General features: G+C 44.1%; 4 protein-coding genes and 1 non-coding gene across 6 annotated transcripts; 3 read left to right on the top strand and 2 right to left on the bottom strand.

Moving 5' to 3' along the window:
- Positions 1 to 8813: 8813 nt before the first annotated feature.
- On the bottom strand, positions 8814 to 11051 carry LOC137794280 (coiled-coil domain-containing protein 122). Its single transcript, XM_068591011.1, has 6 exons — positions 10914 to 11051; positions 10558 to 10673; positions 9777 to 10175; positions 9577 to 9693; positions 9390 to 9463; positions 8814 to 9179 (listed from the first exon to the last, which is right to left on the bottom strand). The coding sequence occupies exons 1-6, from the start codon at positions 10939 to 10941 to the stop codon at positions 9086 to 9088; spliced, it is 828 nt and encodes a 275-aa protein (XP_068447112.1). The 5' UTR covers positions 10942 to 11051; the 3' UTR covers positions 8814 to 9085.
- On the top strand, positions 11030 to 13782 carry mtrf1 (mitochondrial translational release factor 1). The gene is made up of 9 exons (XM_068591010.1): positions 11030 to 11481; positions 11705 to 11796; positions 11878 to 11959; positions 12038 to 12145; positions 12284 to 12456; positions 12554 to 12671; positions 12783 to 12919; positions 13012 to 13110; positions 13284 to 13782. The coding sequence occupies exons 1-9, from the start codon at positions 11115 to 11117 to the stop codon at positions 13419 to 13421; spliced, it is 1314 nt and encodes a 437-aa protein (XP_068447111.1). The 5' UTR covers positions 11030 to 11114; the 3' UTR covers positions 13422 to 13782.
- An 835-nt stretch (positions 13783 to 14617) lies between these two features.
- wbp4 (WW domain binding protein 4) lies at positions 14618 to 17433 on the bottom strand. The gene is made up of 10 exons (XM_068590705.1): positions 17344 to 17433; positions 17098 to 17170; positions 16947 to 17009; positions 16364 to 16490; positions 16071 to 16274; positions 15852 to 15952; positions 15690 to 15765; positions 15392 to 15594; positions 15044 to 15279; positions 14618 to 14930 (listed from the first exon to the last, which is right to left on the bottom strand). Coding segments are annotated over exons 1-10 (1293 nt in total). The 5' UTR covers positions 17346 to 17433; the 3' UTR covers positions 14618 to 14722.
- Positions 17434 to 17660: 227 nt separating this feature from the next.
- trnae-uuc (transfer RNA glutamic acid (anticodon UUC)) lies at positions 17661 to 17732 on the top strand. The gene has a single exon. It is a non-coding gene; the product is annotated as a tRNA-Glu (tRNA).
- Positions 17733 to 18290: 558 nt separating this feature from the next.
- Positions 18291 to 26119, top strand: zgc:172295 (glycerol kinase). Of its 2 annotated transcripts, XM_068590723.1 has the most exons (21): positions 18291 to 18491; positions 19207 to 19280; positions 19376 to 19482; positions 19602 to 19679; positions 19806 to 19885; positions 20118 to 20255; positions 20355 to 20464; positions 21057 to 21123; positions 21333 to 21350; positions 22183 to 22218; positions 22326 to 22393; positions 22483 to 22525; positions 22619 to 22699; positions 22796 to 22874; positions 22968 to 23064; positions 23150 to 23234; positions 23468 to 23588; positions 23973 to 24116; positions 24196 to 24282; positions 24545 to 24631; positions 24758 to 26119. In XM_068590723.1, exons 1-21 carry the CDS (start codon positions 18399 to 18401, stop codon positions 24766 to 24768), a joined length of 1704 nt encoding a protein of 567 aa, XP_068446824.1. In that variant the 5' UTR covers positions 18291 to 18398; the 3' UTR covers positions 24769 to 26119. The 2 variants fall into 2 exon arrangements, with proteins under 2 accessions (XP_068446824.1, XP_068446825.1); XM_068590724.1 differs by lacking the exon at positions 21333 to 21350.
- Positions 26120 to 26880: the final 761 nt, after the last annotated feature.

Raw genomic sequence — 26880 nt, 5'->3', positions numbered from 1 at the left:
AGCAAATCAGCGGCCGGCGGCCTCATCTGGCCGACATCTGGCCGGTCTGCGGCGACACATCTGCAGGAGAAGCTCAACAAATCCTCTTCGTTTGTTTCGCGGGGCCCGAGACCGCGGGTGTGCTCAGTGTGCAGATAATTCGCCACAGCGAAGTTAAACAAACCCCGACTTCTCCCCACCCGAGAAGCGCGTTAGTTCTGCGATCATCCAGGAGTGAGATGGATCCGGATCAGAGGCTCTCTGTCCCGCTTCTGAAACTCTGTTTCTGTGAGTCGTCCACGTCCTCGAACCCTCCTTCGTCCTGCGTCTGGTACATCGTGTTCCACCAGATACAAACACACGCTGAGGTCAGCTTCTGTCAGCGACATGCTTCCTGTTTGCTTCCTGTTTGCTTCCTGTTGGCTTCCTGTTTGCTTCCTGTTGGCTTCCTGTTTGCTTTCTGTTTTCTTTCTGTTTTCTTTCTGTCTACTTCCTGTTTGCCTCCTGAATCAGCCTCCTTCTCTTCTCACCTCACCGTTGTTCCCACTTCCGTTATCTTTTTGGAAAACGGCAGTGGGAAGACATGCAATTTAAAAAAAACAAACAAACATCACCATCATTATGTGTCATTATTGTCACACTGTCCTGAAAATGGCATCTTTATCTTTTATTTTTTGTAGTCTTGGCATTGTTGCTGTGAGACAAACAACAACAAAATGGATGTTGCCTCTAATATGGAAACGATTGTGTCTTGTCTTTCCTTTGTTTCGCATTTTAGTGTCGCGTGAATGTGAAATGAGCAGAAAATACAACAAAAGACCGTCTTTTTCCTCTTCAAACAAGTCACAACTCTGAGCTATCGTATATAAAATATGTCCCAATATGAAGTCATAAATGCCTCTTCTTGTCATACAACACGCACACCAACTGTCGTGGCCTGATAAATGATGACATGGATATGAAATCGCTGAATAAATCATTTGGCGCTCCACCTTTCATACAAGCACTTTAATTATTTACGACCACGCATGAAGCAGTCTGGGGTCTGAAGATAAAATGATTCCCTCCTTCCCTCCCAACAAATTATTTGACGTGTCGCTTTAAATGCTTCCCTCCCGTTTGAAATCCGTGGTTCTCCCTCCACGTCTTCCAGGCAGCAAGCAGCGACACGTCGAGCAACCTCAGCGGGAAGAAACCGCAGAAGGAGGCGAGGGAAGAAAAAAAAAAAGCGAGAGAGAGAAACATGCCGTTTCAGGTGTGACGTTCAGAACTAATTGTTTCCATTGATACGCAGCGTGCCTCTGCTGCAATCTGGCTTGTGTCATACAAGACAAATTGGCATCCTCTACGACACTTTGTGGTTGTAGCTCAGCTATTACTTCCTCGGTTGTCTATTAACCAACACTCTTCCTCTTCATGTCAGCTGTCAAACCTGTGTTTTCATCTGTTCACTGTCTCCTTTGTTACAGTTAGTTTGTTCCAGATGTGAGCACGGAAAACCTCTCACAGACCCGTCACCGTTGCAACCTCCTCTTGAAGTCCATTTACCAATGATGTACTGGGCTTACACACACTATCGTTTAGATGATACACGGGTATTATCTACTCATGCAGCCTCTGAAGAAACAAGAAAAAGCACACCGGGGCAAAGAGTGGAGACATTTATTGCCTATTTCAGTGCTTAAATAATCCCTCTTGTAAACTGAAGTACACCACATAGATTGATACAGAGATATAGACATATGCTGAGTTGATATGTAGGTCAAACCCTCTGTTGGAAGCACAGCTTACCCCCCCTAGCCCCTCCTCTCTTTAGGCTTTGAGAAGTACAGGGTGTTCTAGTACAGATTGTATACAGCTGACTCGCACGCACACGTGCACCAGGATTCATCCGGCCGGCTCGCATGCACATGTGCACGGAGAGACAGACGCTGCCTTTCTTTGCATTGTATCAGGACACGGTGTCCCCGGCAGACAGGACAGGTGCAGCGTTAAATAGAACGATAAAGATGGTATTCGCCTGCGACGTGAGTTTAGGAGTAAAAATACAGATGCAGCTCTCTTGTGCTGCAGTTTGGGAAGCGACACGCGATGCTTTCTTGTCGCATAACTGCACATAGCGTCTTGCTTTCTGCACATATCTGTTCTACGGCGAGCAATGTCCTCAGAAATTACAAGACGTTCCTGGTGGAAAGAAAATGAGATTCAAACCAACAGGAAACAGAGAGTCCAGGGAAACGTTCTTTAGTTTAAATGGATCCTTTCTTTTAAAGGAATGATGTATTTTCAGGGTGTCATAAAGCACTAAATGTCAAGAAATTCAGTTTCAATGAGAACATTTAAACCTCCCGTAAGGTTTGACTTGTACACATGTAATCATATTTTTTAAACAAATTGAGCGTTTAGTTTCATTATCACTAAATTATACTTAATCATACCTCCAATAACAATAACAGCATGAGATAATATACCTGTCATCACCTCTCTAATAGTTCCTCATCAGTAACACATTCCTGCTCTCGTGCGATGTCATTGTTCACGTCTGATTTAAAAGCACGCTGAGCTTTCAGACTCATTCATATCCCATCTCTCTCTCTCTCGCTCTCTCTCTCGACAAAACGTTCCCAAACAAGATCTCATTTCCCTCCTCTGTCCAACACGGACACAAATGCTGTATTTGTAACTTTAGAAATGTGGGAGTTGAAGCCGAGCGCCACTCACAGCGGCTCAAATACACACAAAGAGGCACACACTGAGGCTTCGAGAGCAAACAAAAGCAGAGGAGGGGGTCAGCGTTTCAGCGGAGCGTGGGCCCAACGTGTGAAACGCCGTCCAGCTCCAGTGCTTTCAGACTAGAAAACCAGGCACCTTTTTCAGGCGCTCACCTGCTCTGTGACGTGTCGACGCCACCGAGACGTTCCTGTCACGGCTGGGAGAGACGAATACCCGCACAAAGAGACCACAGCGCTTGTACGGTGACATGTTTCGAGGGATTAACCCCCTGAGGGAGTGTGTGTCTGTAGTGACTGATGTGCTGCTGTGAAGCGTTGCAACGTAATGAGCTCAAGTCTGCTTCAACGTTGACCTGCAGTGCGTTCCCTACTTCATAGCTCAGTCTCCTCTTGAGTGTTTTCTGAGGCCTGCAGCCTCTCGGGCCGCCGCCGCCGCTCTGCTTTTAAAAACAACATGGCCGCAAGGAAAAGGCAAATATTGGCGTCTATACGCCCACACACACACCTGGTGTTCACAAGCGAGTGGTAAACAAGCGGCCTCTTCGGCTGAAACGAGCTGCTGGGTTTCCTTTGTGTGTTTTTATCTCGGCCCGGAGCCCGTATTTAAAGTGACATGAGAGAAGAGCAAGCTGTGAAGCACGGACGCTCCTTTCGGCCGCTGTTTCGGCATCCTTCACAGCAGAGATGTACGTTGTGATTGTCTTGTTTTCGACACGCATTTGTCGTGCATGGAGGCGGCAGTTCACGGGAGATTAAGTGGAGATTTAACGTGATGTGCATTCGATTGTGAAGAGGAACCGGTTCCACTGCCTGATTCAGTTGAGACCGGATCCAATATGACACTAATATGTTATAATCTTATAGGGACCCCTTGTATGCCTTTTTATGAGAGTGTACAGTCATGAAGGCTGATGGGAATTGTCACATTCAATAAACTTTCTTCTTAAAGAAAAAAGCACCTTGTCCTCAGCTGAGATGTCAGGTTGGTGTCCTTTGTTCTCAGTCATATAGGAACATTTTAGGAACAGAACAGGGCGGGTGAAAGGGGAAGGATGTTGTTCATGTTTTTCATTGCCGATGTTGAACGCCATGTGAAGGAGGGGGGGGGGGGGGAGAAGAGGAGAACGGGGGGAAAAAAACGCTGCAGAGTGATAAAACTGCAGCTGTGGGTTTCTGCGAGCGGGCAATAGTTATGGAACAGTATGTACGGGACAGCGCAGAGCGTTTCCATCTCTGTGAGAGAGAGAGAGAATAAAAGACACTGGTGGAGACAGAGAGGAACATATTCAAGAGCCACTTCCTCTCGGTTGCATTCATAATTTACTGTCCCACTGAGGCAGACTGAGCGATTGTTATATAAAACTGTAAATCACAGCTTGTTTTATGAGAAAAGGAGAGCCCATAACTGCTGTATTTGGATGTATTGAACACCATGAGTAACATGTCCTTGTGGCGTGAGGCTCGGCCCGGGTCTCCTCGCCTCCATCCTTATCTGCCCCGCTTCCCTACAGCTGCTCTGAGGAAATGAATCTGCTTCTTCGTCGCTTGAGCCCGCAGTCTTCAAAAGGAGGCCAGAGTGCCAGGAGGACTGTTTTATTTACAACGCTATTCATGAGAAGTGTGCCAACGTGACGCGAGCTGTCTGACGCCGCAGGGATGTCACTTCAGGTCGTGAATTGAACACCTTTACCAGAAGAGGTGGCACCGATCGCCTTCCTCATGTGCTCACGCTCATGTACACACACGGCTGACTCTGGAGGGAAGTGGAAAGCAGTGCTGTGTAATTTGAGGTCTTAGCAAAACATCATTTCCTTGGGACAGAAACTGCTGTCAAAGGCATCTGAGGTCGAATCCTCTTTCTCTGGAAAATGTTGTACTTGTGACTGCACTGTATATTTCAGTTACTTTGCAAATGGGGATATTAAAAGCCTTTATTGAGCAGAGAGAACACAATGCATTGGACTAGTTGTTGTGAAATGAGCAAAGGAACGTCTCCGGATGTCTTGTTTTGTTTAACCAACAGTCCAAAACCTAAAGATATTGACTTTACTATCATACAAGAATAAAACAACATAAATAATTAATGCATGAATAGTAAAATAGTCGCATATTAATCTTTATCCATTAATTCATTGTTTTAGCTCGACATTAAACCGCCTAACAATATATACAATGGATAAAATACGCTCTCCTTCAACTGGCTACACAACTAAACATCAATGTCATCACAATCTAACAGTGTAATGAATAATAACGCTGACATGAGCCCATTTGGCGTCCATAGTTCATTACAGATGACACATGCATGTTCTTATGCGGGATTTGTTCTTGGAGTATTTCTGAATTGTGGTATTGCTCCTTTTACTGAAGTAAAAGATGAAAATACTTCCATCACCACGATTAGTTCTGGAGGATTAAAAGGGCTGAACAGCCTTTACAAAGATGACTCACTGCTGGGTGGGTGGTGAGAAGCACAGACTCTGGCCGCCTCCAGACCAAATGCATACAGAATACTGTATATATATATTTGTATATATAAATATATATAGTGTGTGCAAATGGATTTATGATTCATTTGAGTCTAAATGGATCTCTGACACAGTTGCTGACATGTGGTCACGCGTCTCTGAGTGGAGTTGCATGTAATAAATGATGTAATCTGGTTTTAGGACAAAGACTTGCTGACTGTGTCCGAACACGTGTTTTGAAGAGTCAACCAGCCTCAGATACCCGTATGTGTAGTGTGTTTGTGTGTGTGTGTGTTTGCGTTGCTCAGGTAGCAGGGCGTGGCTCCATTATGGGAGTGTGTGTGTGTGTGTGTATAGGTCAAAGGTTTCGTTTATTGCATCTATTTTTGGCCTGGGCTATTACCTGAAGTCAAGCGAAACCATTTAGTCATGTCACGCTATTGCACTGTATGCAAAGTCACGCCCCCGCTGCGGACAGGCCACGCCCTCTAATAGCTGCGCACACCTTCACCTGGTTTCTGTGTACAGGAGGAACATGAACGCCCTGCTCACCCAGCGGGCTTGTTCAGAGTTGAAAGAACCGAGGAAGATTGTAGTCATCGGTGACTCACGAGCCGAAAACAATTCTTGTGCATTGCGGCAATGTGAAACTCGGGCGAGGATGTTTAAAGTTGCTTTAGAGGTCGGCGGGGTTTGTCGGTAAACTGGCAGGCTGGTGTTTAGTCTAACAAGAACCAGTGGGAGCAATTAGGGGCCAGCAGAGTCACAGTGGTGTCACCTATGCTTCCTGAGGGATCTCCCTCCTCACCTCTTTTTCATTTGTTGTCCACACACACACACACACACACACACACACACACACACACACACACACACACACACACACACACACACACACACACACACAGACTACCCCCTCCCTTCTCTTCAGCTGCCTGGGTGACTTTACAGAGGGAGAGTAATTACTTGTGCAAACAAAAGAAGCTAAATAAACTCCCTGTGGACTCTGGAGGTGAAGCCGTCCTCACGTTGACCGAGATGCTGCGTGACGCGCGACGCGGCAAAAACAATTACTGCTGGCGCTGGAATGTGCGGGAGGTTTCTGTCGCAGATGTTCCTCTTTCCCCGAGAGCAAAGCGATCTGTATTTGTGACCTGGAGAGGGAGGAACGAGGGTCATTCGAGGCGTATTTCATGTTCTCAGAAAAGGTTTCCTCTCGGCCATGACTGAACTGCTGATATCAAAGAGGGAAACTCCACTCGGAGTGTGTTTGCGCGCGCGAGGGGCTCAGCCGTTTAGATAACTCTCACAAACAGCAAAAACACACACACACACACACACACACACACACACACACACACACACACACACACACACACACACACACTCCCACAATGCATCAGCTATTTGGTTTGCACCTTGACCGCTCTGCCAAACTGCAGTGGAGGCCCCTCAACCTAAAGACTCCAGGAATCTATCACACACACACACACACACACACACACACACACACACACACACACACACACACACACACACACACACACACACACACACACACACACAACGCAGCACTTTAGGCACGCACGCGTACATTTCTCAGTCAGCTGCGCTCGCCTCCTCATGACACGTGTGTGTGTGTGTGTGTGTGTGTGTGTGTGTGTGTGTGTGTGTGTGTGTGAATGTGCCGGCCACACGCACACGTCAGGACACTCGCGCCATCTTTATGCGATGGATGCGGCGCTGCCACGAAAACACGCAGCACAAACCCGACTATGAAATCACGTGTCGTCATTCAGGGTTGAGGTTTACAGAATGACGTCAGCAGTTCAGAAAGCTGCACATGCGTTCATGCACATGGAATAAAGGTACTTTCTGCTATGGTGTGTTTGCAAACATTGACAACTGTTTAAACAATGACTTCAACTGGACTCATCTCTGTAATCGATGGATGCTCTCTCTCTCTCTCTCTCTCTCTCTCTCTGTCTGTCTGTCTCTCTCTCTCTCTCTCTCTCTCTCTCTCTCTCTCTCTCTCTCTCTCTCTCTCTCTCTCTCTCTCTCTCTCTCCACTTGCTGGTGGAGAGGATGAATGGATGAACGGTGCATCCACTCAAGATGACAAAGTTGCACAGAGAAATAAATGAGTCATCGACATGAGAAAGCTCGCCAAGCACATTTTATTGCCGTACACATTTACCACGAGGTGAATTCAGGGTTAGAGAGGTGGTTTTTGTATGGAGGCCGGCCACTTTTACGTGAACAAAAGCCATTTTTTAACAATAAAATGGCTTTTAATGGTCATGCACCTGATTAGAAACGACAATTCTGTGTCTTTTACATGTAAAATAAAACTCTACTTTGTCACATCAGTTAATTTTAGCTGAGAATCCCTTAAACTCCCCGTCTGATGTTTAGCTGCCAAGTGTATTTTGACTTGAAGATTGCTGCCAAAGTGTAAACAAATAAATAAAAACAGCAAGTGGTAGGGAGCTGGTGAGAAATTCGTTTCTGAATTAGCGAGGTTTAAATAGCTGGAACTGGTTCTGGATGACATTTATTTCAAGACTTTTATACAAAGAAACTCACTGCACAGTGGAAAACTCTTGTTTTGTTGCGCTTGACAACAAATGAAGTTGTGTCACTGTGCAGGGTCGAAGCAAATACAGAGTTTGACTTCAACCGAAGGAACAGCCGCGTCTCGTGTATTCCTTTCAAAGGTCAGCCTCTAGCTCTCCATTGCAGTGTTTCTATACTGGACTGTGCTTTTTTTAAGAGGACGTTTTGGGCACGTTGGCCCCTGACTCCATGCGTTTAATATACTGTGTTTCGACAGTTTGTGTGGAAGGGGACGGAGCAGAGGGCCGTCGGCCCGAGGATACGCTAATAAGGTCAGGACTGCAGCAGAGCAGGGAGCCAGGCTGGCTGTATGGACTCCCCAAGTGCACCTTGAAGGAAATGACCCACTAAACTACAATTTGTGGTTGAGTGGGTGATGAAAACACTCCTAACTTCTTGAGTAATTCATCACGTCCCCTCCCACACATTCAAACAGGCTCCGTGGTTGGATATTAAAGCTGAAGGTAGAACAGGTTCATTCGGTACAAATATTTCACAGAGTAGTTGTCGTGAAACGGTTGCGTGCCTTTCTTGTTGTTATTTAGGGGTTGACTTGTATTTATATGCCGGATAAACTTTTGGAAAGCTGCCACACGTCATCCCCTTTGCAGATAATCTGCACACAAAACAGTAACCCAATAGATTCCCCACGACCATGACGAGAGTTCTCTGAAAAGGCTGTCTCATTTTTTTTTTTCTTCAGGTTTTGAGTTCTGCTTGAAGTGGCACGGTCCCGCCCTTGTTAGCCGGCAGTGGGACTGTCACCTCGCGGGCCATCAGGGGACCCGGTGAGGCGGAAGCTGGAACAGCGTGTACCAAAACAACACCATCGCATCGACAGTTAGAGCAGACACTGGGCTTCTGTTTGGCATGGGGACACTGACTGGACAAACCGATTAACTGTCGCCACCCGGCCTGAAATCCCATCCCACGCACGGCCGGTGTTGCCCCCGATTTAGTCTCGGAACAGCAGCACAAAGCGCATCCTGTCCTGTTATTATACAAGGACGGCAAACTATTTGAGAACAGACACATGTTTTAATGCGTATCTCTCAGATACAACGTGTGCATTTAGAAAAGGAACACAATCAGAAAGAACAGTGATGTTAATAACGAGGTGATGGTTTTGTGATGAAGTGAAACAGACAGCTCAGCATTTTTGTTGACACCGCTGCCCCCTGCTGTTCAACTGCAGTTACAGCAACAAATATACGTCAAGGCCTCCCTTTAGCCGGAGAACAAATGAATCTGATATTGAACAGCATCAGAAATGATGTTCATGCAGCTGATTCAAGTGGGACTCGCTGAGTCCTGAGATGACGCCAGCTGCCCTTTGAGCTCGGCGAGCTGTCTCTCCATGTGATAGACATCTGTCGACATTTGCCTGAGTGAGTAGAGGAGTGAAGCGCACAGTGTTTAATGCAATGGGAGCAATTTGCCTCTAAATAGTGAAATAACAACACAAAAAAAGACATTTAAGGAAGATGGGCCACTTTAAATGTATGAAAAACAAGTGGTGGGTTGTTCCAAGAATTCAATGTGTACTTGTTGCATGAATACAGATGGTATCGCTGCTATTTGCATCTTTATTTACCTGTGAGCAGCCTGGGCTCTGCTCAGTTGGCAGCAGAGGCGCTTGAGGATGGCTTCAAAGCGCCTGTTCTGGATCTGAAGGAGCAAAAACACAAAATCACGATCTGAAGCGTTGATAACTTTCCTCCTGCTTTTGTATCCATGCCAATAATGTTGAATTAAAGTCACCATTCCTTTTTCTGCCGTACCTCTATGTCTTTCTTCATCTGAGTATGAGTCTCAAACTCTTTTTGCACTAGCTCTCTCTTCTTTGCGATGGTCTCCCTCCTCTCAGAGATCTCCCTCTTCAGAGCGTCATTTTCACTCTGCAGACAAAAGAAAAGAGTAACAGTTAACACGTGTAAAGTTTAGAATTATATAACTCTGTATCATCCTTCATTCTCTCCACCTTTGCCATTTGCACCGTGTTTCCATTTGGATTCTCCAGATCTTTCCTCAGCTCCTCTTTCTTCTGGGTCAGCATCCTGACCAGTGCTCTCTTCTCCTCCAGCTCTTTATGGGCCTCCGTCTGGCTCGCCGCATGCAACACAGCCGCTCTGTGACCCTCCATAATGCCTCGGTAAGCGTTGAACCTCGCCAGTAACATGCAAGCTTTCTCTTCCTCTTCTGTTACACCCATCTGGAGCTCTGTGTTTTCCTTGCTGATGACTACACAGCGACCATGCAGGACTTTTGTCTGGCACTCCAAGTCCTCCAGCTCGCTCTCCAGCAGAAGGTACTCCCTTTCTTTAGATCGCAGCTCCTGCTCTGCCATCTTACATTTCCTCCTAATGTCTGAGAGAGTTGCCTGGAAAAGAAGGCAAACCAAAATGGCCAAATCAGTGTCTTCCCTTCAAATATATATTTGTTGTGACACAGAGGCATGTAAAATATGTAGGTATGCAGGCAGGTATGAATTAGAGGTAAACGTGTTGATTTGTTACAAATGTATGCATATTCCTTATAATGAACTAATTGTTTGTGCGAAAACTATAAATTCATTTTGATATTTTGTACCACATGTACTTTTTCACATTAAACCATTTTGACCATTTTTTCTGAACTACAGCATTTTGGTCCTGTGTCAGCACAATATATAACTATGTATACTAGGAAGTGTTATAACACTGCTTATGAGCAGTTAGTTTGAGCTGATAATTTGTTAAATTAATCTGGGGGTAAAGGTGAACCTGAAGGGAGGTGAGTGTCTTCTTCTTCTCTTTCAGGGCTTCCGTCTGGGCGAAGCCATGTTGGCTGACATCCTCCACTGCTTTGGTTAATGAAAACCCGGGTTTCTCCTGTGTTCCTGGGGGGCAAGAAGTTTATTTTAACCACTAACCAGCGGACTTTTAACGGAGTTAGCAAACACCTCGAGAAAGCATTTTAAAGTGAGCAAAAAAACCTTTGAAACAGGTTTATGGTGAAAAATAAATAAATAAATAAATAAAAGTATGCCTCATTAAATCGCCAGTTAAACCCACTTTGACATAATTGTATTTAATTATTTTAAGAGTATAAGCTTGTCTAACGGTAGTTAATATCTTACCAGATTCACTCTCTCTCAAGTTAGACATTTTGACCTCGTAAACGTTTTCCAAACGGCCGTTACAACGGCCCTACATTTCCCAGAGTTCCATGCGCGTCCTCGACCTCTAACTACATCCGGTTTCCGGCTAGCTTACAGCAGCTGGGCTCTTTGACAGCAACAACTCGTGTGTTCTCGCTTTATTGAACTAAATGAAGTCAAATGCTCGTCGCTCGCTGTTTCCGACTGCGCTCTCTTTGTCGCCGCGTAGTTCACAGCAGCGGAAAATGGCGGACACCCACAGAACAGCCCGGTTTAAAGTGTGTTCACTGGGCACCAGTAGCACCACTACGTCTCTATCACGGGGATTTAGGCGACTTGTACGACACCGAGTCGGTTCAGAGGCATCTCCAGCAGCTCATGGAGGAGTTCAGAGACGCTCACGAGAAGTTACAGCACGCACATCTCAGCGAGTCAGAGAGAAAAGTGCTTTTGAAGAAGCGCACAGAGCTGCTGCCTCTGGCTTCTGTGTTTGAGAGGACTGAACAGGCCGTGAAAGACCTGCAGGAAGTCCTCTCACTGCTGCACAGTACGTAGTACTGTTATAAACTCACTATTTAGTGCAACAAAGAGACTTAACATTCGTTTCTCAGGTTCTATCTGAGACATGTTCAATTTCAGGTCGTAAACAGTTTTAGATATGTATTTCAGGTGTTGCAGTCTGTATTATTGGGCACATTTGGTGTCCATGTTGTTGTTAAATTGCAGATCATATTTGAGATATGATGAGCTGCATTCCCTCTTGACTGCAGGTTCAGCCGGGAAAGAAGATGAAGAGCTGACCCAGCTGCTGAAAGAGGAGGAAGCACACATGTCCTGCAAGACGTCGGCCTTAAGGAAAGATGTACGAACACAAAAGGCACGATCAAATTCATGTGGAAATGTGTTATGGGACGGTTAAAGAATGAGTCTCCTCTCTCTCCAGTTGGTCAAAGCTCTCGTGCCCACCGACCCTCTGGACTCCAGTAACATTCTGCTGGAGGTTGTATCCGGACGAACGACAGGAGGTACGAAAGAATGCAAACTGTCTTTTGATGATACCGACATACAGTGTGTTTTCTTAATCTCTGTTTCTGTGGTTTCAGGTGACATCTGCCAGCAGTTCACCAGTGAAATGTTTGACATGTACCAGGGTTTTGCCTCCTACAAGAACTGGGACTTTGAGCTTCTGAACTACTCGCCTGCTGAGTATGGCAAGTCACGTTTTAGCCTTTACAGATATGTATGCACATGAGCAGGATATACGACATTACAATAATGAACAAAGTTCTAAATGTCATGATGGAGGAAGTTTGAGAACAGACATATTAACGTGACTGTCTCTCTTTTAGGTGGTCTGCACCACGCAGCAGTGAGAATAGCCGGGGAGAACGTGTACAGACATCTGAAGCATGAAGGAGGAACTCACCGCGTGCAAAGGATCCCTGAGGTGGGCCTCTCCTCCAGGATGCAGCGAATCCACACAGGGACCATGACCGTCATCATCTTGCCTCAGCCAGTGGAGGTGACTGATCTTTCTGCTTTTCATCCGTCAGTGTGTATGAGCATTCTTTAAAAAAAAAAAGAAAAATGAATCTCTCTTTTGTCCCATGTGCTTGTAGTTTGACGTCCACGTGGATCCAAAGGATCTCCGCATCGACACATTCAGATCTCGAGGTGCCGGCGGCCAAAGTGTCAACACGACAGACAGCGCGGTCCGCATCGTTCATCTTCCCACTGGTAAAACACGGCGGAACAGTTCTAAAGACCAAAGACAGTGATGCTTTCATGTCATATAAACATAAGACATCGATGCCATCTATGTTTAAACTTATCTTTACCTTGAAACAGGAATAACAGCTGAATGTCAGCAGGCTCGCTCCCAGCTGCAGAACAGAGACACTGCCATGCGTGTGCTGAGGGCCAGGCTCTACCAGAGCGTGATGGGTAAAGACACCGAGCAGAGGCATACAGCACGGAAGCAGCAGGTGAGTCAACTCCTCTCGCAAGAGCACCTTTTATAACAGGAAAATTGGAATATTCTTAAATTCTTACCTGTTTACCGTGTGTCTGACTGCAGGTGGGCACACGTTCTCAGTCAGAGAGGATTCGTACTTACAACTTCAGTCAGGATCGCATCACGGACCACAGGACTGGATATGTTACAAGAGATATTAAGGTAAAATATTAAGGGAGTGTGGTTATAAATTCTGCATTAATCGCAAAAAAACTGTAAATTTGACATTTTTGTCACTTTCAACCAGAACACTTGTTGCAAAACTGATGGAAACTGTCACCTACTATTTCTCATGAGTTAAAATCAATGTCCCGTGTGTTCTACTCCATGTGTAGGAGTTCATGAGAGGAGGGGAGGCTCTCTGGTATCTGATCTGTGATGTACTGGAACATGCAGAGAGGGAGGCTCTTCTGGAGTTGGTGGAGAGCAGCAGGAGTCTGAAACCACCGGAGTCTGGACAATCTGAGGGCTGATACTACTTACAGCCGAGTGTGCAGAACATCCAGTTTGTCACTTGCTGGATGCAGCTCTCCAACTCATCAACCGTCTGCACACAAGGGCTAAAATGTTCATTATTTTAATACAAATATACACTTGTACGACGATGTAGTGGCAAGCACTGACGCCTCAAAGCAAGGGGGGCCCGGGGTTCGAATACTGGTCTGTGAGGAGTTTGCATGTTCTCCCCGTGTCAGCACGGGTTCTCTCCGGGTTCTCCTTCGCCCCTTGACAGCTGGGTTTGGCTCCATTGCCCCTAAACAGGATGAGCGGTTTGAATAATGGAATGGAAACTTGTGCAATATTCGCATTGCAAATTCAATGCAGTTCACTCACAGTTGAGATGTTTTTATTTTTCTAATAAAATATTTAATATTGCATTTGTCTTGGTGGTTCCCTAAATATTACAATTGATTTGTTAATAACTAATATGTTCACAAATGATCAATACTTTAAACTTCGTTAGAATAAACCTTTCATTTTCTTATTAATTATAAATCTAAGCTATTGTAGGATAAAAATAACTACCTATTGCCAATGCAAAATAGATCTCAATTTATCTCTTTTTTTTTAAATCATTTGTCCTGACAGACTTTAACATTAAGTTTGAGCCTGGAACAAGGACATAAAACCTTAATATTAAAGTACAGTAAAGCTGTTACTGTCGGTAAATATCCTCAGGGTGCGGTGAAACCACCTATCAGCTTTATACACACACTCACCAAAAACACATCACACCCTGCATGTGTGTGCCAGCTGACCAGCAACCTCCACATATTTAGTTTTCTACGCATTCAACATCTTATTATGAATATAGTTTTGCCTTCACACAGTTGCATTTCAAAAAATATTTTACATTTCCAGTATCCGGACATTCATCTTTTATTGAGATCCCACGCTGCCTCCTTGATCTGGCGGCTTTATGAGTTTGCAATGTTTCCACAATGATAAGGAAAGTACAAATATGAAAAATACAAAACGTTATTAGAATTGCTGTAAATAAAATGGGATGAAATGACTATTGTACATGTGAGATAAGACTCTAGAAAAGGGTTGCACACCATTATGACAGATTATAATTTGCAAACAAAGTTTGTTGTGTCCATTGGTGGGCATATTGATGAAAGAAAAACAAAACACATTGTCCTAAAAAAGATATGTGCAACTTGAGTAAAGAAAAAAACACTCCTACATTTAATATGCTTGAAAAATGTTCCTAGAAGGAGTTTTATTTGTGTAAAAGTCATCTGCTGCTTGAAGTTTTTATGTATTTGTGTCAGTCGTCGTCGTCTCGTTGCCGGAGGCTCCTGGATTTCCCGTTCTGTGACTTGTTTTTCCTGAACGAAGCCGGTCCGCCTTCCACTCCGAGGGATGTGATGATGCGCTCCTTGAACTTCGGTTTGGGCTCCGGCGGCCGCACGGCTGGAGCGCTGGCACTGACGGTGAATCCCTCCACCTTAGGCAACTGTAAGTCCACCTTGGCGCTGCGGATGGAGGAAAAAGAAACGATCAGAGCTTTTACAGTTTACAATTATTGTTCCACGTATCGGGGTCTGAAGGCAACATGTCAATCATTGGATTAATTAACAACACTCACTATGGATCCTCCTTTTCCTTAATCTTTTCCCAGGTCCCATATGGATTGGCAGTTTTGGGCTTTCTGGCTTGTTTCCTCACTGGTGCCACCTCTATCTTTTTTTTCTCTTCAGGTTCAGCCGGTGTGCTTTGGACCGCTTCCTCTTTCTTTATCTCTTCAGCCTCCACTTTCGGAGCATTATCACTCACTTTATCTTCTCCATCCTCTTCGAATGGCTCGGCTTCTGCTTTCCTTTTCTGAATACAAACAAAGAGGAAAGTGTGAGGTCTGGAATTGTTGCATTTTTTACACAGAATCACAAGTTTAATTTATCCTTTTTTAATTCTTATTTGCCAGGACTCCACTTACCCTGAAGCTGATCTTTGGAACTTTGGAATGCTGGGTTTCTTGTTCAGGGACTTCAACCTCCTGAGATCCCGGGGCCTCGCTGGACCCCTCCTCTCCTCCGGGGTGCGGGGTAGAAGGCTTCTCCTGACTCTCTACCTTTATGTTGGACTCAGTTCCAGGTGGTACAATTGAAGAGAAGCCTGCTGGCTGCTCCCAGCTGGTTTCTGTAAGGTAAGGAAGACAGAGCGTGTGATAATCAGACGGGACTGCAGGGTTTCTTTTAAATTAACAATTGAGGGTTAGAACTACAATAATCCACCTCCAGTCTCTGGGCTGTAGTAATATGTATAACCAGTAGGACTGACTGCTTCCATCCAGCGACAGCCTGAAGAGCACTAAAGAGAAACATAATATTAACATAAGCAAACAACAGAGTTTGAAATCAAAGTGATGCACAGAAACTATGAAAATACATACGAACCTCTGTCTGTGCAGGCTGTGCAGAGGCTGGGTAGTTTATCAGTCCCTGGAAATTTTCTGTTTTTTGTCCCTGGAAACCTTCTGGTTTTTCCCATTTGGATTCTGTAGTTAAAATACAAAGACAGCATTACGCCAAAACCAGGTTGGAAAGAGTCAGTTTGACCATAAAGTATAAAAATACGAGGGGAGTATGTTGGTTGTGTTTTCAGGTTCTTCTCACCTCCAGTTGTTGAGTTGTAATAGTATGTGTTTCCATCTTCTGATTGTCCTTCAACCCAACCCTGTGGCTCCATTTGGCCTTTCAACTTTTTCGCTTTCTCTTGCTTTTTCTGTTTTTTGGTCTGAGGTTCAGGTTTCACCTGATTTATCACCACAGGTTTTTTCGCCGGTGGCTGTGGCTGTGGAGTTATTTCGTCTGGCAATCCTAACACAAAAACATATATTTAAGTGTTACAAAAGAGCAGAAGCTTCTCTCCAGAACATATTATTGTAATAAAATGTTGAAGAAGTTACCTGCTGCCTCCCTTTCCATTCGCTTCAGATCTTCCTCATATGCCTTCAGAGCAGCCTCCTCCATTGCCGCAAACTCCTTCGACATACGTGCCTCCTGCTTGGCCTTGTCGATACTCTTCTTTTTAATCTGCAGGAAGAAAGATTAAATGAGACGAGTGGTTAAAGAGATTAGCCAATAAAAAGAGAGCTTTAGAGACAGAGCGTTTCGTCTGGACCTTATCTCCCATGCCAGTCCTGGGGGCAGTGCCAAGACGGGCAGGTTTTTCTCTGCCGTGTATGTTACTGAGGGCCGTCATTGATGAATCTATGTTTAATAGCCATGCACATTGATGTGCATATGTGTGCAAGCAGACTGATAACCACGAAATGTAATTACATGCAGACATATTTTTTTGTTTTCGTTTGGTTGAGCACAACTGGACAACTGCAGATACCCGTGACACAATAACTAAACTGACATATACGTTAATAATAACTTAAATATATCAAACTCCTCAGGTTGGCAGGATTTAACTCCTGGTAGGTGGATCTATTCAACTCTTGCTTAAATACAGACAGAATAAATACATATACACGTTCCTACCTCAGAGATTTTTGCAGCCACATTTTCTTTGTGATTCTTCCCTCTTTCGTGGAACTCAACGCTCTGCAGAGCAAAACAAACAGGAGGCACATTGGCATACTATGTAGAGACTCTCTTCAGCAACATTAACTGCATCCTTTGGTCAACTCACAGGCTTGTTGTCCGCGATCCAGCACTTGCAGTAATTGCAGAATTTCCTCGGTTGTGACTTCCAGTAGTCAGCCCTGAAAAAATGCACAAAACTATCATGAACTAACGAAACATGTATGAATCATTATCTGTAGCTTGAACAGCTAACGCGGCTAACTAGCATAATTTTTGTCTATTTAAGATTGCATTGTAATAATACTCACTGAATATGCAGACAAATATGTTCTGATTGTATCTCAATACTTACATTTCAAGTCTTGGTGGTTGAAGTACGACGAAAGTGTTTAAAACGAGCCAAATAAGAAGACAAACGCTTCCCACATTTCTGGAATGACAACAATGTCCGTTTGTGATGATGTCATCGACAGTCGCCGGAGAGGTGATACTCGAGCTGACATCAGATTTTGAGAAACACAAGGTGAATTACATATTTATGTATTCGAATTGATAAACACATACACTTCTGAGGTACGTGATCTGTTAAAAATTCAATCACTTAGTATGTTTTGTACTTGGTTTGTATCATTAATTATCTCAGAAAGGCCCGTATTCCACAGCACATCGTCCCATATGGTCTAGCGGTTAGGATTCCTGGTTTTCACCCAGGCGGCCCGGGTTCGACTCCCGGTATGGGAACGAATATTTTTCATATAATCCCAGCTGCATCCATAGTTTGTAAACAATCTGACGTTTAAATGGAAAACGTTTCACCAAATATTAACACATAGACATTAGTTTGAGAGGGATACATTTACACATGAATATTCCACAACAAATAACACATTAAACCACATTAAGGATCTTTTGTCTGTAGAGTGTATTGTTGTGTCTCCCTCCTCCAGAAAATCCTGAAAGAGCAGCTGGAGAAGCATTCCTCCTGGTCGGAGTAAAATAAATCAGTCAAATTAATATATGATCATGAGCGATCAACATTAGCCATCCTATAAAAAATACAAGACTGCCCTTTCCCTGTCCTCTGCCCTGTCTCCAAGGTCCATGGTAAGATTGAATGATTATTATGATTATATTAAAATTTCTTGTTTGAATCTCTCTGCTGCCTCCCTGGGATTTAATAGAATTTTCCAACACTGAAAGCTTTTTGGACTTTCACGCCATAACCTTCGAATGCGCATGCGTGGCCGTGTGGCCTTCGCCACTGACTGCTCGCGTCATCAATGTGCGCCAGGACAGAAAGCGACGGACTCGGCGCTTTCCTTCAAGCTCTGCCTCTGAGTCGCTTGTGCCGGTGTTGATAATCGGGTTTCTAATCCAGCTCAGTGCCAAAAAGCTCTCTGGCTGCCGATGAACGGCACCATGGCGGCGTCCTCACACCGGATAACGTTAGGCCCGTTGGTGGCGGCCATCGACCAGGGCACGAGCTCCACCCGGTTTCTGGTGAGTTCAACCGGAGCGACGGGGCTCTCTAACGTGCCGAAAGCGAGCGGTGTCCTTGGGTGTGTTTTCCTGCGTCTGCTGTCATAATTGTGCCCTCTGGTTGTAGCTACTATACATACACTGTTTTGACTTTTTACTCTATTGCAGGAATAAATACACGAGTTTACTTAGTTTAGTTTTTGCTGTCTTAACTCGAAGGAATAGAGGTGTTTTATTTATTTTCTGTGTGTGGCTTTTTATTGGCAAATCACCACAAACAACATTCATGACCACATATTTGAAATACTGGAGGACGTTTTATAGAAGGACATTTTTAATTTAACTGTGACTTCTCATTTGAGTTTGTTGGATTTAATGCCATTTGACATAATGAAGTGTTTTGGTTGAAACTGTAAAAACAAAACAATTCTGAGTGTGTCTTAATATAATTGTATTGCTAGCGTGTGTTATTATTAATTATTGAAGATGTGCCTTAAATTACACCTGATACAGCAGGTTCTCACCAGAGACGTGAGTCCTAATATGACATTTAAAATAAAATCATTGCACCGTTGTTCAATCGCCAGTTTGATCCCTACACTGCTGTGAATAAGTTAAATAACGGTAAATCAGGAAGCCGTCATAAACTACCAGACATAAGGCGTGTTCAGTCATCTTCCACTGAATGAATGAAAAATAAAGTGCCGTGTTATTGACCCATTTCCCTCTTTTGAAGGTGTTTAATTCAAAAACAGCAGAGCTCCTCAGTCATCATCAGGTGGAAATCAAACAGAGCTTCCCCAAAGAAGGGTGAGTAAAACGCTTCAACGGCATTCCTCAAAAGATGCACACACAATTTAGAAATGTGTTGTATCTCATTTATGTGTTGCCATTTTCATTGTCAGATGGGTGGAGGAGGACCCCAAAGAAATTCTGCAGTCGGTGTACGAGTGCATGGAGCGGACGTGTGAAAAGCTCACCCAGCTCAACATCGACATCTCCAACATTAAAGGTATTCATTCACTCACGAGGTTCATGCTTCCACCTGCTCCCTTCTAGACGTTCTCATTTAACTCAAAGAGGCGTTAAACAATCTCAAATCTTTGGAAATTGCCGCTTGAATCTGTCCAGCTATTGGAGTGACCAACCAAAGGGAGACCACGCTGGTTTGGGACAAAGAGACTGGGGAGCCGCTGTACAATGCAATTGGTGAAGTTGTTGTGTTTCCTTTTATATCCTGATAACATCCTTTACTCATAAACAGTCTCCATGTAGACACACGCAGGGCAGTTGGATTTAACTGATTCTTTCTCCTTCTGTTATATATTACTTCAGTTTGGCTCGACCTGCGGACTCAATCAACAGTTGAACGTCTAATTAACAAAACTCCAGGAAGGAATAAGAACCACCTGAAGGTGATTTACATTCTGCTCTCTCTTGTTTCTTTGCTGGTGTTGCTTATATTTCTGAGAGTTTTTGCATGTTAACAGGTTTTATCTATTGTCACCGTTGCTTTTTTTTTTTTTTAACTGTTAACTCTGCAGTTGCTTCGGCCTTCATCGAATCTTGTCAAGCTCTCGTTCATCCCAATATGTCATTTTTCATTCCCACACATTTGGTATTAAAATGTCCTTCATGTTCGTGCAGCATAAAACGGGGCTCCCGATCAGCACTTACTTCAGCGCGGTGAAGCTTCGCTGGCTCATGGACAACGTGGACGAGGTCCACGAAGCCGTCGTGTCCCACCGCGCCATGTTCGGCACCGTGGACTCCTGGCTCATTTGGGTGAGAAAGCAGTTGTACAGACAACGTGTCGAGCGACAAGCTGCAGCTGACGGGTGTAAAAAACGGACCGCTTTTTACACCCGTGTGTGTCTTTTTCAGTGCTTGACCGGCGGCAAGTCCAGCGGCGTCCACTGCACGGATGTGACCAACGCCAGCAGAACCATGTTGTTTAACATTCACACTTTGGACTGGGACCCAGAACTTTGCACGTACGACATCTGTCTTTCATTTGCCTTTTTTATTCTGCCACGCTGCCTGTTGTGTTTAATATTTGTTTTTAACGTATCTTTATTTCGCCAGGGTAATCCCACTTAGATATTGTAAATCTCTTTTATAAGAGATGGCAGCATAAAAGATTCACCACATAAACACAAAGATAACATATTTAATAAACAGTTAAAAGTTTAAAAAAAAAGACATAAAAGCATAAAACAAAACAGAAAATAGCATATATCCTAGACTTTCCTAAAAGTGTTTAGACATGAAGTGCTCAAATTACCCTTAATTCTGCATTTAAATCTTGCATGTTTATCAAATATCTAGGTTAAATTGTTGCTTAAATTTGCACAAAGATGGTCAAAAGAATATTACAAACGGTGCAGCTTCTCGTGGTGAATTTGTCTGCAGCCACTTGTTTCTGTCGTAGAAACCTAATTTCATCCTGAGGTTTTATCTATGATGGAAAAGCCACTGCATAGATTCAGAATATCTTTGTATTGCTTCATATGCAGTATCGTTTATGAATACAAATATCTCTGAAAGCAGCGTCGGCTCAATCATTCTCCCGCTCTTTCCTGCCAGATATTTTGGTATTCCCATGGAGATCTTGCCCAAAGTGAGGAGTTCTTCAGAAATCTACGGTCTCATGGTGAGCATGCATGCACATATAAAATCCACTCTACTTACAATTTTCCTACAAGGAGTCTATCAAGTTCATGTTTTCTCCTAATAATGCCACTGCTGTGTCTCCTGCTGTGTTGAAAGAGTGGTTTTCAGTTTTAAGTGCATGAGGTTGGACTAAGAAATTATTTTAGGCTTTTCTCCTGTGTGCCATTGTCTCTCCTCTCTCACTGGTAGAAAATTTGTTCTAGCTGGGTAAGTAATACTCGCCATCGCATCATTTTTCCTCCTCACGCACCGTCCCCTGTCCCGCTCCTCTGCGGCCGAGGCGAATACGTCATCACACAGTGCATTTCCAAGATTCACGTGAATATTTTCACCGATATTTTTACCACAGGAGTTGAGAGCAAACCGAAGAATATACCCAAAACGTTTTATCCAAATATACGGGAAAATAACTGTTTCATGTTTATTTTGCTTCATCACAGACATTAGTGTGCAAAACAACAGCCTTTGTTCATTTTTCTTTTTTAGGGCACACATGCACGGCGTGTTGGAAATGTACTGGATGCTCCCCGTCCCTCATTGCTTCATTGGTTGCACGTCGCAAGGCCCCCAAAAAAAAATCTGAAAATCTCTTCACTCTTTGTGCACGGTGTTTTATTGAACCACTTTGCTCTCTTTAAACGTCTCACCAAAGCAGACATTGCCTCACGTGCAGGAGTGAAGACATTTTAACTGACACAGGTTCACACTCACGGCTTTATCTCGTTATTTGGGATGATTGTGGTAGAATTGCAGCCTGTGTATTTGTGTTATTTGGCCTCTTGTCGTCAAATAACGAGTAATTCCCTTTTTGCTTTTTAGTATTCTTGTCAGGGCAAGTATCTCATAGCAATGAAACGGATTGGTGATGGATTATTGCTATTGACTTCATATTTTTTAGAGCTACAAATATGTTTAAGTTCACGGTTTTTAACAATTTCCACACATTTTTCTTTTTAAAAGACATTTGAAGTCTTTTCATGTGACTTCAGCATTAAAATTCACCGTGTTACTAAACAAGTTCATTTTTTTCTTTTGGCAGAAATCCGGAGCTCTTTCAGGTATCCCCATCTCAGGGGTGAGTCCTTCTCTGTTTTTACTCTCCAGCGTTGTCTCCATCTGCGCTTTGAAGCCTCTGAAAGCGTTCAACGGCGCCTGATGGGTGTTTGTGTGATTTAAACCCAGTGTCTCGGGGATCAGTCGGCGGCGCTGGTTGGACAGATGTGTTTTCAGGACGGACAGGCCAAAAACACGTCAGTGTCCGTCTCTGTGTGTTCTTCATTTTCTTCTCTTCAAACGTATCGGTTCTCGCTTTAGTACTTAGATTGATTTTGTGTTTCAGGTATGGAACTGGCTGCTTTCTCCTGCGAAACACAGGACCCAAGGTAAAAAAACAAAACTAAATATTTAAATTTTAGCGGTGACACCGGAGCGCATTTTGCACACGGTTGCATTTTTCTCGCTTCTGTCGTTGGCAGCCTGTCATGTCCGACCACGGCCTCCTGACCACTGTGGCGTACAAACTGGGCCGAGACAAACCCGCCTGCTACGCTCTCGAGGTACCTTAAACACGCTCGTGTTCCTCTCATTGTGTTCGGGTGAAATCATTTCGTTGTTCTCATCGCAAAATGTGTTTTTCTGGTACTTCTCGACAGGGCTCTGTGGCCATCGCCGGAGCGGTGGTCCGTTGGCTGCAGGACAATCTGGGGATCATCGAATCATCCGAAGAGCTCGGTATGTGCTGGTCTGGAGTGTTTGTCGTTTAATCTGGATCAAAAGGACTCCACCCGGTAAACTTTACCACTGTCTGTTTCTTTCCCGTTGCAGAGAAGTTGGCTGCGTCAGTCGGTACATCCTACGGCTGTTATTTTGTTCCCGCTTTTTCCGGTCTTTACGCTCCGTACTGGGAGCCCAGCGCGAGAGGGTGAGTCTCAGACCTCACCCTGGTCATTCACGTTTAACTCCTCAGTCTTCCGGTTATTCACGCGTCCCCTTCCTCTGACTCGCAGGATCATTTGTGGGTTGACTCAGTTCACGAATAAGAGGCACGTCGCATTTGCCGCGCTGGAAGCCGTGTGTTTCCAGACGAGAGAGGTGAGCGCTCTCGGCTTCTCTGATTGGTCAACAGAGGAGAGGTACTGCAGCCCGGCTCATGATGCACTCACCCAACCAACTTGTCTAACACTTCATTTGAGCTGAAAAGACATTTCTATGTATAAAAATGAAACAAGTGGGAAAATCACCTTTTACGAAGCTTTTTATGATACTTATTGTATATGCAGGTTTTTGTGTAATTGTTCTAATTTTATTTGAATGTTTTGACGTAGTTAATGGACGCCATGAACCAGGACAGCGGCATCCCGCTGACTCAGCTCCAGGTGGACGGAGGAATGACGTCCAACAGGCTGCTGATGCAGCTGCAGGCCGACATCCTCTGCATCCCTGTCGGTGAGACGGCCATTAATCTCTTATCACACGTGATGAATTTTCCCTGCATGGGACTAATCGTTTTTACAACACAGAGAATGTAAAACGTGGGCCTTTTTTTTCAGAGCATCCTTGTCATTGTCTACCGCCCTCTGCTGGCAACACCGTGAATGAATCACAACACACTGAAAGTTATCATCAGTTGTTGAAAAATGTCAAAGTATTGCTCATTTTTGCACTTTTGCGCAAAATGAGTTGTTGGTGTCAACGTGCAGCGAGAAAAAGTTCAAATAAAAGTATTGTTTACGAAATAATTCCATAGAAATGCATCAATGTAGCTTTTGACTGCTTCTAATAATGAGTATTGAGTAGCAGCGTTTCCACTGTGATTCATGTGATTTGCAGTGAAGCCGTCCATGCCCGAGACCACGGCGCTCGGTGCGGCGATGGCGGCGGGCGCAGCGGAGGGCGTGAGCGTGTGGAGTCTGAGCCCGGGGGACCTGACCGAAGTCACCTCCGAGAAGTTCGAGCCTCAGATCAACCCCGAAGGTACGTCGAACCGCCCAGTGCGCGTACAGGCGGCGGCGTAGGCATAGCCTTTTTAACCGCCGCGTCCGTCTGTCCGCAGAGAGCGAGTTCCGGTACGCTCGGTGGAAGAAGGCGGTTCAGAAATCCATGAACTGGGAGACGACGGAGCCGGTTAGCAACGGAAACGGTGAGCAGCTCGAGGGCAAACGCAGACTCAATGCGACAATATTATTAGAACCGTGAAACAACTGAACACTCACTGTTTCACAACATGATAGGTTCACATAATGCCCTTACTTAAATGGTGTCCTGTCTGTGCTTTCAAAGGATTGTTTCATAGCCATAATCGTGGATTCTTTATGTTAGCAATGGGGGAAAGCTCTGTCCTTTGTCCTGGTTTGTTGGTTTTGTTGTGTAATCGCTCTCCATTTGTTCAAATGACCCAAAAGGTGAGGCGAGTATCTTCAGCAGCATCCCGCTGGGCTTCTACATCATGAGCAGCATGTTGATTCTCGTCGGTGCCAAATACCTCGCAGGTCCGTGTCTGAAAAGCTTCATTTTTTTTTAGTTTCATGAGAAACAACAAAGCAAATACATTTCAGTGACTTGTCATTGTTTGCACTGCGTGGTTTGTTAAATTCGACAAATCTTCCCGCTTTCAGGCCCCGACTAGACTCCAGACGAGCAAAGAGGAAAAAGGGCCGCTGCTCGCCGCTGCTGGAATACCGACCACCGGGACAAGTTTGAACTAAAAAAGGACTTTTTCTCTATTCTTTTCTTCTTTTTGGTTCAGTATCTCCCTCTGCGGCAGGCATTGGTGTATTAGAGATGAATTTTTAGCAGGAGTGTGCATGCAGTATTTATTTTTCCCACTGTGTTGATGAGTAAAATGCAATGGTAGTTCTCATTGTTGTAATATTCCAGCGGCTGTGTGTCAATCCCTCCACTTTGAGGCACAGAGCACTTTATGTTGTTGTCTTGTGGGAGCTGTGTACTAACAGAGTTTAATATATATTTTTTCTAACAGTTTGGATTAAGACAGACATTTTGAGTTTGTTGTGAAAGGAAAATGTGGGAGAGTTGTTGAACTCATGTTTTTTGTTTATTTTTCCTTCGAGAAAAGCTCCTGTACCGATCGTCTTGTTCTTAAACTGTAAAAATATGTGAAGCGCGACGATGACTCAACATCTGTACACACAGAAATATGAAGACCTTTGAACACATATAGTCGTCTCTAATCGTTAAACATTCTCCCAAAGTTTAACTACAAAGATCAATAAGGGACAAAAACTGAAGCAGCTGTGAAGTGATTTATTTTGTAGAGCAAATCTTCAGCTCATCTCTTGAATTGTTTCAATGTTTTATGGTTAAAATCTCCAGTTTCTGTCTTTTATATAATCATCAAAACAGCAGCATGTGTCATATTGATTTTCTGGTGACAAATTGATGTGATTATCTTTTAATAATCTGGAGTAACTGCACTGTTAGTAGCTGCCTAGCAAAACAAACAAAAAAATGAATTTCTACGCTGTACTAAATTTAGTTTGCGTCCTCAAAGAGAACTCTCAATAAGCTTTATCGCACCTTACTGTTAAACCTTGATAACCTGATACTTGATGAAAGGTGGAGCCAGAATGTGTATTTGTTTATGAAAAGGTGGATTATTTGCTCTGTACGGTCATGCAGTTACTTGTTGAACTGAAGGGATAAAATGACTCTGTTCAAAGTGCTCTTTGGAGGTGTAACCACAACTTACTAGTGTATTATGTATAAATACAAGGCGCAGAAAGTCATCTTTCATGCCAAAAAGAAATTTGACAAACGAACTTAAACATGAAAGCAAAGTGTGCGACCTCGAACTGTGACCTTTGTTTCATGTCAGGAGATCCGTCTCCACCCTGCGGCTCATTCACAGTGGTACCAAGAGGAAATAATATACAGCAGGTTGAGTTTCACCTGTAATGTGTTTAGAATAAGGAAACGAGGTGTGTTTCACGGGAGCATGTGTCATAACAAATAAAGTTCTGGACTTCTGAACTGTACAGTAGCACTTCTTTTAATGTAAAGTGCTGTCTTTCAATGCTGCTAAATGATCCAGGAGAAAGATATCTGCACTTAGTGTGTTTTTATTTGGTTGTATCATGTATTGGGTATCTCTAACAAATGGCTATCTGCAAGAAAACACGTTTTTCTTTTTGTTTTCTTTTTGCTCTTCGGCCATCGATGGATAAAAATCTGAATTTGTAAGCTGCATAAAGACTGAAAAGCTGTATTTGTCTGTCCGGTGGCAACATCACACTGACTGAAGCCAGGATAAGAGGACTTTCTACCCCTGAACATTACTCTGTGAGGTCCAGATAGCTCACGGAGTCCTTGTGTCAGCACCTCTGCTGCGTGACTTGTCGAGTTACTGATTCACTCACACGGGCTGTATTGCGCCACTTATGTCGAGTCCTTTCATTTGCATATTAACCGACCCTCAGTACCTTGTTTATCGGCTGGAGAGGAGGACTTCAAACTGACTGTCACTGAGCACCGATCAGGGTTCACTGAAGTAAACGTTTGAGACCTTTATTTTGAAGCTGATCAGACTTATTAGGAACCAGTCAACCAGGAAGTCGAGTCAAGTGTCATATTGTTTGTCTTGAAACTGAAAAGCTGCAGACAGGTGAGTCATTTCATTGTCACCGCCTTTACATTCCAGGTGTGTGTGTGTGTGTGTGTGTGTGCGAGAGACAAGCAATAACTTGTGTTTTCTCTTTAATAACTCCTTAGACATTTTGAA

The sequence above is a fragment of the Clinocottus analis genome, unplaced genomic scaffold (assembly GCF_023055335.1).
Source record: "Clinocottus analis isolate CAN_PGR_092001 unplaced genomic scaffold, fCliAna1.0.p SCAF_24, whole genome shotgun sequence".
In the NCBI taxonomy this organism is placed as follows: domain Eukaryota; kingdom Metazoa; phylum Chordata; class Actinopteri; order Perciformes; family Cottidae; genus Clinocottus; species Clinocottus analis.
The sequence above is the reverse complement of the archived record's forward strand: the minus strand, read 5'-3'. Positions and strand labels throughout refer to the sequence as shown.

Coding starts and splice junctions, on each gene's coding strand:
- LOC137794280 (XM_068591011.1), bottom strand. CDS start 10,941: ATGTCTAACTTGAGAGAGAGTGAATCTG. Junction 10,176..10,557: donor AGACACTCACCTCCCTTCAG/GTTCACCTTTAC, acceptor CTTCTTTTCCAG/GCAACTCTCTCAGACATTAG. Junction 9,180..9,389: donor AGAGCCCAGGCTGCTCACAG/GTAAATAAAGAT, acceptor CTACTCACTCAG/GCAAATGTCGACAGATGTCT.
- mtrf1 (XM_068591010.1), top strand. CDS start 11,115: ATGCTCGTCGCTCGCTGTTTCCGACTGCGCTCTCTTTGTCGCCGCGTA. Junction 11,960..12,037: donor ATCCGGACGAACGACAGGAG/GTACGAAAGAAT, acceptor CTGTGGTTTCAG/GTGACATCTGCCAGCAGTTC. Junction 12,146..12,283: donor CTACTCGCCTGCTGAGTATG/GCAAGTCACGTT, acceptor TCTCTCTTTTAG/GTGGTCTGCACCACGCAGCA.
- wbp4 (XM_068590705.1), bottom strand. Junction 16,491..16,946: donor TGGCTGCAAAAATCTCTGAG/GTAGGAACGTGT, acceptor TTCTTCCTGCAG/ATTAAAAAGAAGAGTATCGA. Junction 15,953..16,070: donor TTACAACTCAACAACTGGAG/GTGAGAAGAACC, acceptor TTTTAACTACAG/AATCCAAATGGGAAAAACCA.
- zgc:172295 (XM_068590723.1), top strand. CDS start 18,399: ATGAACGGCACCATGGCGGCGTCCTCACACCGGATAACGTTAGGCCCG. Junction 19,483..19,601: donor CGACATCTCCAACATTAAAG/GTATTCATTCAC, acceptor GAATCTGTCCAG/CTATTGGAGTGACCAACCAA. Junction 22,875..22,967: donor CGAATCATCCGAAGAGCTCG/GTATGTGCTGGT, acceptor TTCCCGTTGCAG/AGAAGTTGGCTGCGTCAGTC.